Below are 18211 nucleotides of genomic sequence, written 5' to 3'. Positions count from 1 at the left end.
GCTGCTCTCTATGGGCACATGGGGGCTGTTTTCATTCAAACTACCACACAGATCTATGCTTGAATTCTGGTCCTGCAACTTACTGGGTGTAAGACCATACTTTAGCTGTTTAACTTCCCTGAGACTTCCTTTCCTCATCTACAATGTTATTGATATCTCCCTCAAAAAAACTTGGTTATGAGGATTGAGTAAAGTTGTTCAAGGGACTGGAGAGATAGCTCAGGGGTTAAGAGCACTAGATGTTTTTCCAGATGACCCAAGTTTGATATCCAGCACCTCATGATAGCTTATAATCATCTGTAACTCCAGTTCCAGGGAGCCTAATATCTTCTTCTGGCCTCCATTGGCACTAGGGACATGGTGCACAGACATACATGCAGGCAGAATGCTTATACACATAAAATAAACAAATATACGCAATAAATGTTTTTAAAGGAAACTATTCAGGGCCACCAAGCTAGAACATGGTTGATTTAGAAATGTGTTTCAGGTGTGTTAACCTCAAAATCCACAGGCTTGCTATTACCGACTTTCTAAGATGCTTTCATTCTTTACCGCTGTCCAGACACAGTGCACTCTTCTGGGCCTATTTTAATTTTGTATTTGGCACAAAGTAAGTTGGATTTATTTCTGACACAGGTTCGAGACTTCACGTGAGTAACTGGTTTATGCAGTGTGTGCAAATTCTGCTGGGTGCTTACATCTTGAAGGGTGGAGGAGAGCATGGAGGAAATCAGCAGAGGACGTGGCTCTGTAGCTGGGGGCCCTAGTGTTAGTGGATCATTGTCTTCTTGCAGCATGTTAGGGAGAACCTATTCTCCTCTACTTTCTGCTGTTCAGTCCCAAATAGCAAGACCACCTTTTGCATGCCTGTAGTTATACCCCTTGCTCCCTTATGGTCATGAAGTATCACAGGTTGTTTCTTTCTTTTTTTTTTTTTTTCTTTTAAGGCGTTTATTTTTTAATTAATTAATTGAAATTTTTTACATACCATATTTTATTCCCCTGCCCCCACCTGCCCTCCAACTGTTGTTCTACATCCCATACCTCCTCCCCACCCCTGTCTCCACATAGATGTCCCCATCCCCCACATCCACTTGACCTCTATCCTCCCTGGGACTTCCAGTCTTTTGAGAGTTAGGTGCATCATCTCTGAATGAACACAGACCCGGCCATCCTCTGCTGTATGTGTGTTGGGGGCCTCATATCAGCTGGTGTATGCTGCCTGGTTGGTGCTCCAGTGTTAGAGAGATCTCAGGGGTCCAGATTAATCATCTGACTCTTGCAGCTGCATGTTGGGTCTTCTGGAGTACAGTCATGCTTGGCCCCTTTTTGTGAGCCCTCCATAGCCTCAGTAATAGTGTCAGGCCTTGGAACCTCCCCTTGAGCTGGATCCCACTTTGGGCCTGTCACTGGACCTTCTTTTCCTCAGGCTCCTCTCCATTTCTATTCCTGTAATTCGTTCAGACAGGAACAATTATGGGTTAGAGTTGTGACTGTGGGATGTCCCCCTCTCCCTCATTTGATGCCCTGTCTTCCAGCTGGAGGCAGGCTCTCTAAGTTCCCTCTCCCCACTGTAGGGCATTTCATCCAAGGTCCCTCCTTTTGAGTCCTGAGAGTCTCTCACCTCTCAGATCTCTGGTGCATTCTGGAGGGTCCCAGGTTCTTTCTTTCTTTTTTTTTTAAATTTTTTTTTTATTCGATATAATTTATTTACATTTCAAATGATTTCCCCTTTTCTAGCCCCCCCACTCCCCGAAAGTCCCGTAAGCCCCCTTCTCTTCCCCTGTCCTCCCACCCACCCCTTCCCACTTCCCCATTCTGGTTTTGCCGAATACTGTTTCACTGAGTCTTTCCAGAACCAGGGGCCACTCCTAGTAGCTTAGGTCCTGCTCTCTCTACTCTTTCCCTCCACTTTTAGTTTTGGACATTGGGGATTGGCAAACGTGTGTAGAAACCCAGAGTCAAAAGCAAAACTGCTTGCTGGTCTTTAGTTTAAATACATATTAGACATGAAGGTAGGGAGGCAGGAATTTCATTCCTGAGCCGATTTTTCAGTTGTTAATATATATTAGCATATTTTACATGTATGTATATATGTATGTATGTATGTATGTGTATATATATATATATATGTGTGTGTGTGTGTGTGTGTGTGTGTTGTAAAAGTGAATTAGTTAATCTGTCTTGGTTCCCTGTGTGTCACGCATGCGCTACAGCTGCCCAAGAATTCTGGATTCACGAATGAAACACACAGACACCAGTTAATTTTGATGACTTGACTAGCTCAATGGCTGGGAACTTCTAAATCTCCCGCTGGAGAGCAAACATTCCCCTCTGGTATTCCTTGTTTAATACTTTCTAAATTTATAGTTTATCTTTGCTGCCCTGTTACCTTCTGGGCAGCCCCCACCCAGACCCTACCCCCACCTCATAGGGTTGCTTTCCCTTCCACCTATATTGGATGATTTCTTTCCTGCAGCTCTTAAATCTAATCCCTCTGCCCCAGAGTCATGGTGATTCTCCTATTCTGCCCCCCTCTCTCTTGGCCCCTTGCCCATGTTCTCTAAAAGTCCTGCCTCTGTCTCCCTGCCTAGCAACTGGCTATATGCAATTCTTTATTACCAACTGAAGCCAGTAGGTGAGGGGGCAGGGACTCTCAGGTTTGGAAGGTAGCTTTGGGAGCTAAATTAAGACAAAGTATTAGAACCAATTCCTACACACACACACACACACACACACACACACACAAATATATATATTCCACTTCCTGGTGACTAAGCATTCAAATATATGAGCCAATAGGGCCATTCGTGGATCTGGCTCACAGTGTCAGAGGTTCAGTCCATAATCATCATGGCAGGAAGCATGGCAGCATCAGGTAGACATGGTGCTGGAGAAGCTGGGAGGTCTACATCTTGATCCATAGTCAACAGATGGAGTCCTGATTTCACACTGGGCATAGCTGAGCATTTAAGATCTCAAAGCCTGTCCCCACGATGACACACTTCCTCCAACAAAGTTACATATATTTCAACAAGGTCATACCTACTAATAGTGCCACTCCCCATGGGCCAAGCACTCAAACATGTGAGTCTATGGGGGCCAAATCTATTCAAACCACCACATTCCACTCCTTGGCCCCATAGGCTTGTAGCCGCATCATGCAAAATGCATTTATCCAACTTCAAAAGTCATGGAGGCCATTCTCATTCAAAACACCACACAGTGTCTTCAGTTTAAACATTAACCTATGGAGGCTTCATGGGCATTGTTCACACACACACACACACACACACACACACACAGACATACACACACACAAACATTCAATTGTGAGTGTGCACACTTTATGACATGTTTGTAGAAGTCAGAGGACAAACTCACAACTTTAGATATTAATTCTTGCCTTTTAACCTCCCTTTGTTTCAGACTGGGTCTCTTTACTGTTTTTCTATTGTATGAATCAGGCTACCTGACCTGCAAATTTCCAAAAATTCTCCTGTCTCTGACCCCCTCTCACTTGCAATTAAGGTTGTGTGATTACTTCTGTAGCCCATATTAATTTTACATGAGTTTTAGGGATTTGAACTCACACCCTCATCTCTGCATGGTGGGCACTTTTACCTACTGAGACATCTCCCAGTCCTTACTAGCATTTATCATACATAATTCTTTATGACTTCTTCTTTCACCAGTTAAGGAATTAAAAGAATAGCAGTACCCTAGGGGAGAACCACCATGTTTGAAACTCTTGCATTCTCCCTTTGAACAGATTCAAGCTCTGCGCTCACGGGGACTCAGCATCAGCCCACTCCTTACCCGATCTGAGAAAGTCTCTCAGGACTTGGAAAAATTCTTTGCCAGTGACAGGACACCCAAGAGCTCCAGAAGGAGGTCTTCACACTGTTCTTCAACACCAAGGAAGGTAAATATTGGTTTTCCTCTCAGGGATAGATATACATTCTTGTTCTATATTCTCTTGTCATATCTCAACTCCAGGGACAAACTTGGGAAAAGGAATTGCCATGCTTGGCTTGTGACGTGCATCATGGTTTCCATTTTCCATTTGGTGTTACAAACCAAATAATCACCAATTTAGCTCATAAAGAATAGAAGACATTGTTTCAGAAATACATACTAGTTTGTGGATATGTTCAGTTATTTTTATGAAAATTAAAATAGAGCTTCTTTAATTGAAGCCAAACCCTGTACATTTTAAAATAAAATATTCAGAGCTTAGGCAATGCAGTGTTATTTCATAAGTGTCTAGCATTAATGAAAGGCAGTTGACACACTAGTTGCTGTGCATGCATCTATGTTTTATGGTTAGATCTGCCAACCAAACACTACCCATTAACAATTGGCAAAATAGTTGATTGTAATCATATTAACAGCTCTGTTGTCAAATTTGTGTTTACCTTAATTGGTTGTTGTGAACCTAGATGAATTTAGAATTTCGAGCCATTAGTACTGGGAACTAAGAGTAAACAGAAACATACTTTATAATGACCCTGTACTTGCCTAGCATTTGCAAGGCCTTGACTTCAAATCCCAGCACAGAAAAAATAAAGATTGTATGAAGAAAAACAGCCTTTGGCTACATATGTCAAAAATTAGGTTAGACCAAAATAAAAGCACAGACGGACAGTAAGTAGATGGAAAATCATTAATTTATGGAATTGGGTTATAACTATTTCTGCCAAACACCACTAAATCAGATGGATTGGGATGGGAGGTCCGAGTTGCTGGAAGGGTTGGATTAGATAACATTTTTTTCCCTGGGCAAATGTGGATAACATGAAAGTAAGCATACAAACCATTTTAGAGTATGGTTCAGTGGAATTACATCCACTCACCACCAATCTCTACATCCAACACTTGTTTGGTTCTCCCAAATGGAAACCCAATACCTGTTAAGCAGTGACTCCCTATTGCAATCGTCTATCAACCTCTGAGAACACTAATTGAATTTCTTTGCCTTCATTTTCCTATTTGATGCATTTCATATCAATAGAATGAATGATATCAGAGCTTCAGTCTTATTTGCGGCTGAATGGCTGTCTTTCGTGTGTAGGCATTACGATTTCTTTAGCCATTCATCTGTAGATGGATATTCATGTCTTAAAAACAAAACACAGTTCCTCAAATTGGACTGAGTTGAGTCAGGTTAGCAGAAAGTAGTTATTGGGCTGTCAGGTAGAAGCTGAGTCTTTGGTATTATGGTGTCATTCCTAATTGTTCCCAGATGTGAATGTCTGTGCTTTCTGCCATGATCCCAGACCTATTACTTCACTATGGTGAATCCACAGGGCATGCTGTTGGCAGAAAAGGTAGCAGCAGCAGCAGCGTCTAAGGATACAAATCTCATTGGCATCCAGGAGATAAGCTGGCCTGGGTGGATGATTCTTTAAGCAGATAAATGGCTCAGCAGATATATGGCCCCTTACTCTTGTTTGCAAATATTTCCCCACAACCCAGTTACCGTTGCCTTCTCACCAAACAACAAGAAGGGCATTAAGCAGAGTAGAAGAAAAGATCCAGACAGGTCAGGGTACACAATGACCAAATCTCTGTTTTGGAGAAATTTCCTTGCTCTTTCTTCTCTCAGTTGCTGCCCTCTACTGGCAGAAGAGGGGAATGCATGCCACCAATTACAGCCCTTATGCGATTGCTTTCACAGAATCCCTTGGGATTGAGTTGAAAGGCTTTTCTTTTACAGTTGCCACCACAGTTTCTTCCTTCTACAAGTCCTTAGGTAGAGAGTGAGGTGCCTTGTGGGTTTCCTCCAGTCTGCAAAACACGTGGCTTTCTCCCAGATTAGTCTCTAATGTGGGACAGGTTCAGTTCTTCACATTCGGTGAGAAAGGCAGTGAAGATGAACAGGTATTTCTCTAGATAGTTGGGCTGAGCAGGGCTTAAGTCACCTCGTACTTTAACCAGGAGACTCCTCCTGCCTAATGCTTCCCAGAACCCTGCATTCCCAGAACCTTGGCTATCACAAGACATAAGAGAACCGCACTGATAGACCTCTTTTTTTTCAGAACCCTGTTTAAAATGAAAAACAATTGCATGCTGTCATGCACACAGGACCAAATAAATTTTCACATTCATGAACAATGTGGAACAGGGCAAGGTCACAACTGATTAAATAGCCCAGTTTTAGTCCCATTGGAGGATAATGGTTTCTATTTTAACATGTTCTAGGTTAGGTTATCTGAAGGTTTTCCATCATGTTGGCCGGTGCAGTTCCTCGGATTGCTGCCCAGCTGCTTCTTTCTGACTACAATTGCTTCTGATTGCAATTCTTATGTTATTCTCTGTAGCTTTCTTCATAATTAATTCATTCTTAATGAACAGTCCTTGTTAAGTTCATGTGATAAGTCAGAGGAGAGTATAATAACACCTTCCAATTATCATGTGGAAATTGCCAGTTTACAAAGCACTTTGTTCTCTCTATAAGACTTTAAAGATGTAAAAGAAAAGATACTTCGTGCCCTTTATAGAGAAAACAAGTGAGGTTCAGAGGGGTGAAATGATTTGGACAAGGCCATAGAGATAAAGCCAGGCCTTGAACCGGGGATCCTGTCCCAAATCCACAGTAGTTTTCATTGAAACATGTGACCTTTAGCAGTCTTATGCATTTGAACAACCAATGTCCAACAGTAGCAATGACATTGTTCATTAGCTAATACAATGGAGAAGCTGACAATTATCTCACCACCAACATGTTAAATATCAGCTACCATTTATGGGGGTTTTCTTGTGTGAGAGGCATTGTGCTAAGCCCTTCTTGTGCATCAACTTATTTAATCTGTGCAACAACAACACATCAAAGTCTCTATCAATAATAAGGAGGTTAAGGAACATGAGCCAGTAAATGGTATAGCCAGAACTTCAAATTAAGTCCTATTTAATTCCAAAGTCCATGTGTTTGTGTGTGCATATGTGTTCACATGCTAAGAATGAAACCCAGAGCCTCGCGTTCATGCTTTACCACTGGTGCACACCATCAGCCTCCATAGTGCATATTCTTGTTTTTTATTTGAAGCAATTGCGCTAGGAGGGAGGATGCAGGCTACATCAAGCCTCTGTCTCCTAGAATGTTGAAGTTTCAAAAGTGCTGGCCTCAACAGCTTTTATGTACCAAGGCTGTGAGTGAAGCAGTAGCTGAGGGGACACCATCATGAATGGGGATGTACACTTCTTTGACACACCCAAAGGAGGAGAACATCAGTCAGTAGCAAATCTTGCACCCTGTGCGAGTGTTTTTGTTTTTTTTTTTTGTTTTTTTTTGTTTTTGTTTTTGTTTTTGAGACAGGGTTTCTCTGTGTAGCCCTGGCTGCCCTGAACTCACTCTGTAGACCAGGCTGGCCTCAAACTCAGAAATCCACTGCCTCTGCCTCCCAAGTGCTGGGATTAAAGGCATGCGCCATCACTGCACCTTCATTACTTGCTCTAGCTCCCCCATTGGGGACCCTGTGCTCAGTTCAATGGCTGGCTGAGAGTGTCCCCCTCAGTATTTGTCATGCACTAGCAGAGCCTCCCAGGTGACAGCTATATCCGGCTCCTGTCAGCCAGCACTTGTGGACATCCATGATAGTGTCTGGGTTTTGTAACTGTATATGGGATGGATCCCTAGGTGGGGTAGTCTCTGGATGGTCTTTCCATCACACTCTGCTCCACACTTTGTCTCTGTATCTCCTTCTGTGGGTATTTTGTTCCCCCTTCTAAGAAGGACCAGAGTATCCATACTTGGTTCTTACTCCTTGGACATCATTTGATATGTGAATTAATTGTGTCTTGCGTATTCTAAGCTTCTGGGCTAATAACCACTTATCAGTGAGTGCATACCATGTGTGTTCTTCTGTGATTGGGTTACCTCACTCAGGATGATATTTTCCAGTTCCACCCATTTGCCTAAGAATTTCGAGATTCATTGTTTTAATAGCTGAGTAGTACTTCACTGTGTAAATATACCACATTTTCTGAATCCATTACTCTGTTGAGGGACATCTGGGTTCTTTCTAGCTTCTGGCTATTATAAATAGGGCTGCTATGAACATAGTGGAGCATGTATCCTTATTACATGCTGGGGAATCCTCTGGGTATATGTCCAGGAGTGGTATGGAGGGGGGGGGGCTCCGGAAGTGACATGCCCAGTTTTCTGAGGAACCGCCAGACTGATTTCCAGAGTGGTTGTACCAACTTGTAACCCCACCAGCAGTGGAGGAGTGTTCCTTTTTCTCCACATCCTCGCCAACACCTGCTTTCTCCTGGGTTTTTGACCTTAGCCATTCTGACTGGTGTGAGGTGAAATCTCAGGGTTGTTTTGATTTGCATTTCTCTGATGACTAATGATGTTGAACATTTCTTTAGGTGCTTCTCAGCCATTTGATATTCCTCAGGTGAAAATGCTTTGTTTAGCTCTGTACCCCATTTTTAATAGGGTTATTTGGCTCTCTGGAGTCTACCTTCTTGAGTTCCTTGTATATCTTGGATATTAGCCCTCTATCGGAAGTAGGGCTGGTGAAGATCTTTTCCCAATTTGTTTTTTGCCATTTTGTTCTTTTGACAATGTCCTTTGCCTTACAGAACCTCAGTAATTTTATGAGGTACCATTTGTCAATTCTTGATCTTAGAGCATAAGCTATTGGTGTTCTGTTCAGGAACTTTTCCCCTGTGCCCACGTCCTCAAGGGTCTTCCCCAGTTTCTTTTCTATTGGTTTCAGTGTGTCAGGTTTTATGTGGAGGTCCTTGATCCACTTGGAGTTGAGCTTAGTAGAAGGAGATAAGAATGGATCAATTTGCATTCTTCTGCATGCTGACCTCCAATTGAACCAGCACCATTTGTTGAATGTTTTGCTTTATCTTTTTTCGATTGGATGATTTTAGCTCCTTTGTCAAATGTGTGTGGGTTCATTTCTGGGTCTTCAATTCTATTCCATTGATCTACTTGCCTGTCACTGTACCAATACCATGCAGTTTTAAACACAATTGCTCTGTAGTATTGCTTGAGGTCAGGGTTTCTTTTACTGTTGAGGATAGTTTTAGATATCCTGGGTTTTTTTTGTTATTCCAGATGAATTTGAGAATTGTTCTTTCTAACTCTATGAAGAATTGAGTTGGGATTTTGATGGGGATCGCGTTGAATCTGTATATTGCTTTTGGCAAAATGGCCATTTTAACTATATTGATCCTGCCAATCCAAGAGCATGGAAGACTTTTCCATCTTCCGAGGTCTTCTTGGATTTCTTTCTTCAAAGACTTGAAGTTCTTGTCACACAGATCTTTCACTTGTTTAGTTAGAGTCATACCAAGATACTTTATATTGTTTGTGGCTATTGTGAAGGGTGTCATTTCCCTAATTTCTTTCTCAGCCTGCTTATCCTTTGAGTATAGGAAGGCTACTGATTTGCTTGAGTTAATTTTATATCCAGCCACTTTGCTGAAGTTGTTTATCAGCTGTAGGAGTTCTCTAGTAGAGTTTTTAGGGTCACTTAAGTATATTAGCATATCATCTGCAAATAGTGATCATATCATCTGCAAATAGTGATAGTTTGACTTCTTCCTTTCCAATTTGTATCCCTTTGACCTCCTTATGTTGTCTAATTGCTCTAGCTAGAACTTCAAGTACTATATTGAATAAATATGGAGAGAGAGGCCAGCCTTGTCTAGTCCCTGATTTTAGTAGGATTGCTTCAAGTTTCTCTCCATTTAGTTTGATGTTCGCTGCTGGTTTGCTGTATATTGCTTTTATTATGTTTAGGTATGGGCCTTGAATTCCTGTTCTTTCCAAGACTTTTAGCAGGAAAGGATGTTAAATTTTGTCAAATGCTTTTTCAGCATCTAATGAAATGACCATGTGGCTTTTTTCTTTGAGTTTGTTTATGTAGTGGGTTGCATTGATGGATTTCCTTATATTGAACCATCCCTGCATCCCTGGGATGAAGCCTACTTGATCATGGTGGATGATCGTTTTGATGTGTTCTTGGATTTGGTTGGCAAGAATTTTATTAAGTATTTTTGCATCAATATTCATAAGGGAAATTGGCTTGAAGTTCTCTTTCTTTGTTGGATCTTTGTGTGCTTTTGGTATCAGTGTAATTGTGGCTTCATAGAACGAGTTGGGTAGTGTTCATTCTGTTTCATTTTGTAGAATAGTTTGAAGAATATTGGTGTTAGGTCTTTTTTGAGGGTCTGACAGAATTTTGTACTAAAACCATCTAGTCCTGTGTTGTTTTTGTTTGGGAGACTGTCAAGGACCACTTTTATTTCTTTAGGGGGTTATGGGACCATTTAGAAGGTCTATCTGATCCTGATTTAACTTTGGTATTTAGTATCTGTCTAGGAAATTGTCCATTTCATCCAGTTTTTCCAATTGTGTTGAGTGTAGGCTGTTGTAGTAGGATTTGATGATTTGTTGAATTTCCTCAGTTTCTGTTGTTATATCTCCCTTTTTATTTCTAATTTTGTTAATTTGGATACTGTCTCTGTGCCCTTTGGTTAGTCTGGCTAAGGGTTTATCTATCTGGTTGATTTTCTCAAAAAACCAGCTCCTGGTTTTGTTGATTCTTTGTATGGTTCTCTTTGTTTCTACTTGATTGATTTCAGCCCTGAGTTTGATGATTTCCTGTCTTCTACTCCTCTTGGGTGAATTAGCTTCTTTTTTGTTCCAGGAGTTTCAGGTGTGTCATTAAGCTGCTAGTGTATGCTCTCTCCATTTTCTTTTTGGAGGCACTCAGGGCTATGAGTTTTCCTCTTAGCATTGCTTTCATTGTGTCCCAAAGATTTGGGTATGTTGTGTCTTCATTTTCATTAAATTCTAAAAAGTCTTTGATTTCTTTCTTTATTTCTTCTTTGGCCAAGGTGTCATTGAGTAGAGTATTGTTCAGCCTCCATGTATATGTGGGCTTTCTGTCATTTTTGTTGCTATTGAAAACTACTCTTACTCCATAGTGATCTGATAGGAGGCATGGGATTAGTTCGATCTTCTTTTTTTTTTTTTAATTTCTTCCATTTTTATTTGTATCTTTTTTTATAAATATTTTTTTATTTTCTATATTCTTTGTTTACATTCCAAATTATTTCCCTTTTCCCAGATCCCCCCTCCCCATATGTCCCATAAACCTTCTTCTCTCCATCCATTCTCCAATCACCTCCCTCCTTTTTCTCTGTCCTTATATTCCCCTCCAATGCTAGATCAATCCTTTCCAGGATCAGGACCCTCTCCATACTTCTTCATGGGAGTCATTTGCTATGTGATTTGTGCCTTGGGTATTCAGAGCTTCTGGGCTAATTAATATCCACTTATCAGAGATTGCATTCCATGTGTATTCTTTTGTGATTGGGTTACCTCACTTAGGATGATATTTTCCAGATCAAACCATTTGCCTAAAAATTTTGTGAATTCATTATTTCTAATTGTTGAGTAGTATTCCATTGTGTAAATATACCACAATTTCTGTATCCATTCCTCCTTTGAGGGACATCTGGGTTCTTTCCTGCTTCTGGCTATTATAAATAAGGCTGCTATGAACATAATGGAACATGTGTCTTTATTGCATGCCAGGGAATCCTTTGGGTATATGCCCAGGAGAGGTATAGCAGGATCCTCCAGAAGTGCCATGTCCAGTTTTCTGAGGAACCACCAGACTGATTTCCAAAGTGGTTGTACCATCTTACAGCCCCACCAGCAGTGGAGGAGTGTTCCTCTTTCTCCACATCTTCGCCAACACCTGCTGTCTCCTGAGTTTTTGACCTTAGCCATTCTGACTGGTGTGAGGTGAAATCTCAGGGTTGTTTTGATTTGCATTTCCCTAATGACTAATGATGTTGAGCACTTCTTAAGGTGCCTCTCGGCCATCTGAATTTCTTCAGGTGAAAATTCTTTGTTTAGATCTGTACCCCATTTTTAATAGGGTTATTTGGTTCCCTGGGGTCTAACTTCTTGAGTTCTTTGTATATATTGGATATTAGCCCTCTATCAGATGTAGGGTTGGTGAATATCCTTTCCCAATTTGATGGTTGCCGTTTTGTCCTTTTAACAGTGTCCTTTGCCTTACAGAAACTTTGTAATTTTATGAGGTCCCATTTGTCAATTCTTGATCTTAGAGCATAAGCTATTGGTGTTCTGTTCAGGAATTTTTCCCCTGTGCCCATGTCCTCAAGGGTCTTCCCAAGTTTCTTTTCTATTAGTTTCAGTGTGTCTGGTTTTACATGGAGGTCCTTGATCCACTTGGAGTGAAGTTTAGTACATGGAGATAAGAATGGATCAATGCACATTCTTCTGCATGCTGACCTCTAGTTGAACCAGCACCATTTGTTGAAAAGGCTATCTTTTTTCCACTGGATGTTTTCAGCTCCTTTGTTGAAGATCAAGTGACCATAGGTGTGTGGATTCATTTCTGGATCTTCAATTCTATTCCAATGGTCCACTTGTGTGTCACTGTGCTAATACCATGCAGTTTTTAACACTATTGCTCTGTAGTATTGCTTGAAGTCAGGGATACTGATTCCCTCAGAATTTCTTTTGTTGTTGAGAATAGTTTTAGCTATCCTGGGTTTTTTGTTATTCCAGATGAATTTGAGAATTGCTTTTTCTAACTCTGTGAAGAACTGAGTTGGGATTTTGATGGGGACTGCATTGAATCTGTAGATCGCTTTTGGCAAGATGGCCATTTTAACTATATTAATCCTGCCGATTCATGAGCATGGCAGATTTTTCCATTTTCTGAGGTCTTCTTCGATTTCCTTCTTCAGAGACCTGAAGTTCTTGTCGTATAGATCTTTCACTTGTTTGGTTAGAGTCACAGCAAGATACTTTATATTGTTTGTGGCTATTTTGAAGGGTGTCATTTCCCTAACTTCTTTCTCAGCCTGCTTATCCTTTGAGTATAGGAAGGCAACTGATTTGCTTGAGTTGATTTTATAACCAGCCACTTTGCTGAAGTTCTTTATCAGCTGTAGGAGTTCTCTGGTGGAGGTGTTTGGGTCACTTAAGAGACTATTATGTCATCTGCAAATAGTGATAATTTGACTTCTTCCTTTCCAATTTGTATCCCCTTGACCTCCTTATGTTGTCTAATTGCTCTAACTAGAACTTCAAGTACTATATTGAAAAGATATGGAGAGAGAGGACAGCCTTGTCTAGTCCCTGATTTTAGTGGGATTGCTTCAAGTTTCTCTCTGTTTAGTTTGATGTTGGCTACCCGTTTGCTGTATATTGCTTTAGCGATGTTTAGGTATGGGCCTTGAATTCCTGTTCTTTCCAAGACTTTTAGCATGAAAGGATGCTGAATTTTGTCAAATGCTTTTTCTGCATCTAATGAGATGATCATATGATTTTTTTCTTTGAGTTTATTTATGTAGTGGATAGCATTGATGGATTTCCTTATATTGAACCATCCCTGCATCCCTGGGATGAAGCCTACTTGATCATGGTGGATGATCGTTTTGATGTGTTCTTGGATTCGGTTGGCAAGAATTTTATTAAGTATTTTTGCATCAATATTCATAAGGGAAATTGGCTTGAAGTTCTCTTTCTTTGTTGGATCTTTATGTGCTTTTGGTATCAGTGTAATTGTGGCTTCATAGAATGAGTTGGGTAGAGTTCCTTCTGTTTCTCTTTTGTGGAAAAGTTTGAAGAGTATTGATGTTAGATCTTCTATGAAGGTCTGATAGAATTCTACACTGAAGCCATCTGGTCCCGTGCTTTTTTTGGTTGGGAGACTTTCTATGAATTTCTTCAGGTGTTATGGGACTGTTTAGATGATCTATTTGATCCTGATTTAGTTTTGGTGTCAGATATCTGTCTAGGAAACTGTCCATTTCCTCCAGATTCTCCAGTTGTGTTGAGTATAGGCTTTTGTAGTAGGATCTAATGTTTTTTTTAATTTCCTCAGTTTCTGTTGTTATATCTCCCTTTTCATTTCTAAGTTTGTTAATTTGGATACTTTCTCTGTGCCCTTTGGTCAGTCTGGCTAAGGGTGTATCTATCTTGTTGATTTTCTCAAAGAACCAGCTCCTGGTTTTGTTGATTCTTTGTATGGTTCTTTTTGTTTCTACTTGATTGATTTCGGCCCTGAGTTTGATGATTTCCTGCCTTCAACTCCTGGGTGAAATAGCTTCTTTTTTTCCAGGGCTTTCAGGTGTATCATTAAGCTGTTAGCTCTCCATTTTCTTTTTGGAGGCACTCAGGGCTATGAATTTTCCTCTTAGCACTGCTTTCATTGTGTCTCATAGATTTGAGTATGTTGTGTCTTCATTTTCATTAAGTTCTAAAAAGTCTTTAATTTCTTTCTTTCTTTCTTCCTTGACCAAGGTATCATTGAGTAGAATATTGTTCAGTTTCCATGTGTATGTTGGTTTTTGTTGCTATTGAAGACAACTTTTACTCCATAGGGATCTGATAGGAAGCATGGTATTAGTTTGATCTTATATTTGTTGAGGATGTCTTGTGACCAATTATATGGTCGATTTTGGAGAAGGTACCATGAGGTGCTGAGAAAAAGGTATATTCTTTTGCTTTAGGATAGAATGTTCTTTATATATCTGTTAAATATAATTCGTCCAAAGCTTCAATTAGTTTCATTGTGTCCCTGTCCACTGAGTAAAGTGCAGTGTTGAAGTCACCCACAATTATTGTGTTAGGTGCAATGTGTGCTTTAAACTTTAGTAGTTTCCTTTATGAATGAGGGTGCCCTTGCATTTGGAGCATAGATGTTCAGGATTGAGAGTTCTTCTTGTATTTTTCCTTTGACCAGCAGAAGTGTCCCTCAGAGTCTCTTTTGATGACTTTGGGTTGAAAGTCAATTTTATCTGATATTAGAATGGCTACTCCAGCTTGTTTCCTGAGACCATTTGCTTGTAAAATTGTCTTCCAGCCTTTTACTCTAAGGTAGTGTTTGTCTTTGACACTGAGGTGTGCTTCCTGTATGCAGCAAAATGTAGGGTCCTGTTTACGTATCTAGTCGGTTAGTCTGTGTCTTTTTATTGGGGCATTGAGCCCATTGATGTTAAGAGATATTAAGGAATAGTGATTATTACTTCCTGTCATTTTGATGTTATTTTTAAAATTTGATTGGTTATCTTCTTTTGGGTTTGATGAAAGAAGGTTATTATCTTACTTTTTCCAGGGTGAAGTTTCCCTCCTTGTATTGGGGTTTTCCTCCTATTATCCTTTGTAGGGCTGGGTTTGTGGATAGATATTGGGTAAACTTGGTTTTGTCATGGAATATCTTAGTTTCTCCATCTATGGTGATTGAGAGTTTTGCTGGATATAGTAGTTTTGGCTGGAATTTGTGTTCTCTTAGAGTCTGCATGAGATCTGCCCAGGAACTTCTAGCTTTCATGGTCTCTGGTGAGAAGTCTGGTGTGATTCTGATAGGTCTTCCTTTATATGTTACTTGGCCTTTTTCTCTTACTGCCTTTAATATTCTTTCTTTGTTTGGCACATTTGGTGTTTTGGTTATTATGTGACAGGAGGTACTTCTGTTCTGGTCCAGTCTGTTTGGAGTTCTGTAGGCTTCTTGTATATTCATGGGCATCTCTCTCTTTAGGTTAGGGAAGTTTTCTTCCATAATTTTATTGAAGATATTTGCTGGCCCTTTAAGTTGTAAATCTTCACTCTCCTCTATGCCTATAATCCTTAGGTTTGGTCTTCTCATTGTGTCCTGGATTTCCTGGATGTTTTGGGTTACAAGATTTTTGCATTTTGCATTTTCCTTAACTGTTGAGTCAATGGTTTCTATGGTATCTTCGGCATCTGAGATTCTTTCTTCCATCTCTTGTATTCTGTTGTTGATATTTGCATCTATGTCCCCTGATTTCTTCCCAAGGTTTTCTATCTCCAAAATTGTCTCCCTTTGAGTTTTCTTAGTTGTTTCTACTTCTGATTTTAAATCCTGGATGGTTTTGCTTAGCTCCTTCACTTGCTTGTTTGTGCTTTCCTGTAATTCTTTAAGAGATTTTTGTGTTTCCTCTTTCATGACCTCAGCCTGTTGACCAAAGTTCTCCTGTATTTCTTTAAGTGTTTTTTGCATTTCCTCCTTGTTGGCTTTTGTATTCTCCTGAATTTCTTTCCATGATTTTTGTATTTCCCTTGTAAGGGCTTCTAACTTTTGATCCATTTTCTCCTGAATGTCTTTAAGTATGTCCTTCATGTGTTCCTGTACCAGCATCATGACCAGTGATTTTAAATCCAAATCTTGTTTTACTGGTGTGATGGGGTATCCAGGACATGCTGGTAGAGGAGAATTGGGTTCAGATGCTGCCATATTGCCTTGATTTCTGTTAGTGACGTTCCTGCATTTGCCTTTTGCCATCTAGTTCTCACTGGTGTTAGTTGGTCTTGTTGTCAATGCTGGACTCACCAGTGCAAGCTTCCCCTTCCCAGGTGGCCTCTGGTGCACAGCTGACCCCCTGCACTGCCTGGAGACAGGCTGCTGTGGCCCAGGCTGTTCAGATCCCAAAGCAGACATCTGAAGGCTCCTGCCCGGGACCTGCTGGACTCACCAGAGCACACTGACTCCTCCCAGCTGGCCTCCTGGGCGCCCCTCTGGCCCTTTGCAGGGCCTTAAGATGTGGTGTTGTAGCCCAGGCTGTTCTGGATCCCGAAGGGGAGATCTGAAGGCTCCCGCCAGAGGCTTCAGGGCTGGAACCTAAGGTCTGTGGGGCTGGACCCACCAGAGCAAGCTGTGTCCTCCCAGTCTGCCTCCGGGTGCATACCAGGCCTCTTGCACTTCCTGGAGACTAAGTGCTGTGACCCAGGCTGTTCAGATCCCGAAGCAGACACCTGAAGGCTCCTGCCCAGGACCTGCTGGACTCACCAGAGCACACTGACTCCTCCCAGCCGGCCTCCCGGGTGCCCCTCTGGCCTCTTGCAGGACCTGGAGATGTGGAGTTGCAGCCCAGGCTGTTCTGGATCCCGAAGAGGAGATCTGAAGGCTCCCACCAGAGGCCTCAGGGCTGGCACCTACCTAAGCTCTGTGGGGCCCGGACCCACCGGAGCAAGCTGTGTCCTCTAGTTCGATCTTATATCTGTTGAGGTCTGTTTTGTGACCAATTATATGGTCAATTTTGGAGAAGGTATCATGAGGTACTGAGAAGAAGGTATATTCTTTTGATTTAGCATGAAATGTTCTATAGATATCTATTAAATCCATTTGGTCCAAAACTTCTGTTAGTTTCACTGTGTTTCTGTTTAGTTCGTGTTTCCCTAATCTGTCCATTGAGGACAGTGGGGTGTTGAAGTCACTCATAATTATTTTGTGATGTGCAATGTGTGCTTTAAGTTTTAGTAAAGTTTCTTTTATGAATGAGGATGCCCTTGCATTTGGAGCATAGATGTTAAGAATTGCGAGTTCTTCTTGGTAGATTTTTCCTTTGATGAGTATGAAGTGTCCTTCTGTGTCTTTTTTTTGATAACTTTTGGTTGAAAGTCAATTTTAGCTAATATTAGAATGGCTACTCCAACTTGTTTCCTGGGACCATTTGCTTGGAAAATTGTTTTCCAGCCTTTTACTCTGAGGTCGTGTTTGTGTTTGACACTGAGATGTGTTTCCTGTATGCAGCAAAATGTTGGGTCCTGTTTTTGTATCTAGTCTGTTAGTCTATGTCTTTTCATTGGGGAATTGAGTCCACTGACGTTAAGAGATATTAAGGAACATTGATTGTTGCTTCCTGCTATTTGTGATGTAATTTTTATGTTTGTGAGGTTATCTTCTTTTTGGTTTGTTGCTTTTTCTAGTGTGTAGTTTCCCTCCTTTTGTTGGTGTTTTCCATTCATTATCCTTTGAAGGCTGAATTTGTGGAATGATATTGTGTAAATTTGTTTTTTTTTTTCATGGAATACCTTGGTTTCTCCGTCTATGGTAATTGAGAGTTTTGCTGGGTATAGTAACCTGGGTTGGCATTTGTGTTTCCTTAAGGTCTGTATGAAATCTGCCCAAAATCTTCTAGCTTCCATAGTCTCTGGTGAGAAGTCTGTTGTAATTCTGATAGGTCTGCCTTTATATGTTACTTGCCCTTTCTCTCTTACTGCTTTTAATATCCTTTCTTTGTTTAGTGCATTTGGCATTTTAAATTTCATGTGACAGGAGGAATTTCTTTTCTGGTCCAATCTGTTTGGAGTTCTGAAGGCTTCTTGTATGTTCATGGGCATCTCTTTTTTTAGGTTAGGGAAGTTTTCTTCTATAATTTTGTTGAAGAC

General features: G+C 40.8%; 1 protein-coding gene across 1 annotated transcript in view; it reads left to right on the top strand.

The window, feature by feature from the left end:
- The window catches only part of Kiaa1210 (KIAA1210 ortholog), a 58470-nt gene that overhangs the window by 17746 nt on the left and 22513 nt on the right, over nt 1-18211 (top strand). Inside the window, exon 4 of the mRNA XM_052171752.1 lies at nt 3776-3928. Coding sequence (XP_052027712.1) covers nt 3776-3928 — 153 coding nt within the window. The remainder of the gene's footprint in view (nt 1-3775; nt 3929-18211) is intronic.

The sequence above is a fragment of the Apodemus sylvaticus genome, chromosome X, assembly GCF_947179515.1.
Source record: "Apodemus sylvaticus chromosome X, mApoSyl1.1, whole genome shotgun sequence".
In the NCBI taxonomy this organism is placed as follows: domain Eukaryota; kingdom Metazoa; phylum Chordata; class Mammalia; order Rodentia; family Muridae; genus Apodemus; species Apodemus sylvaticus.
The sequence above is the reverse complement of the archived record's forward strand: the minus strand, read 5'-3'. Positions and strand labels throughout refer to the sequence as shown.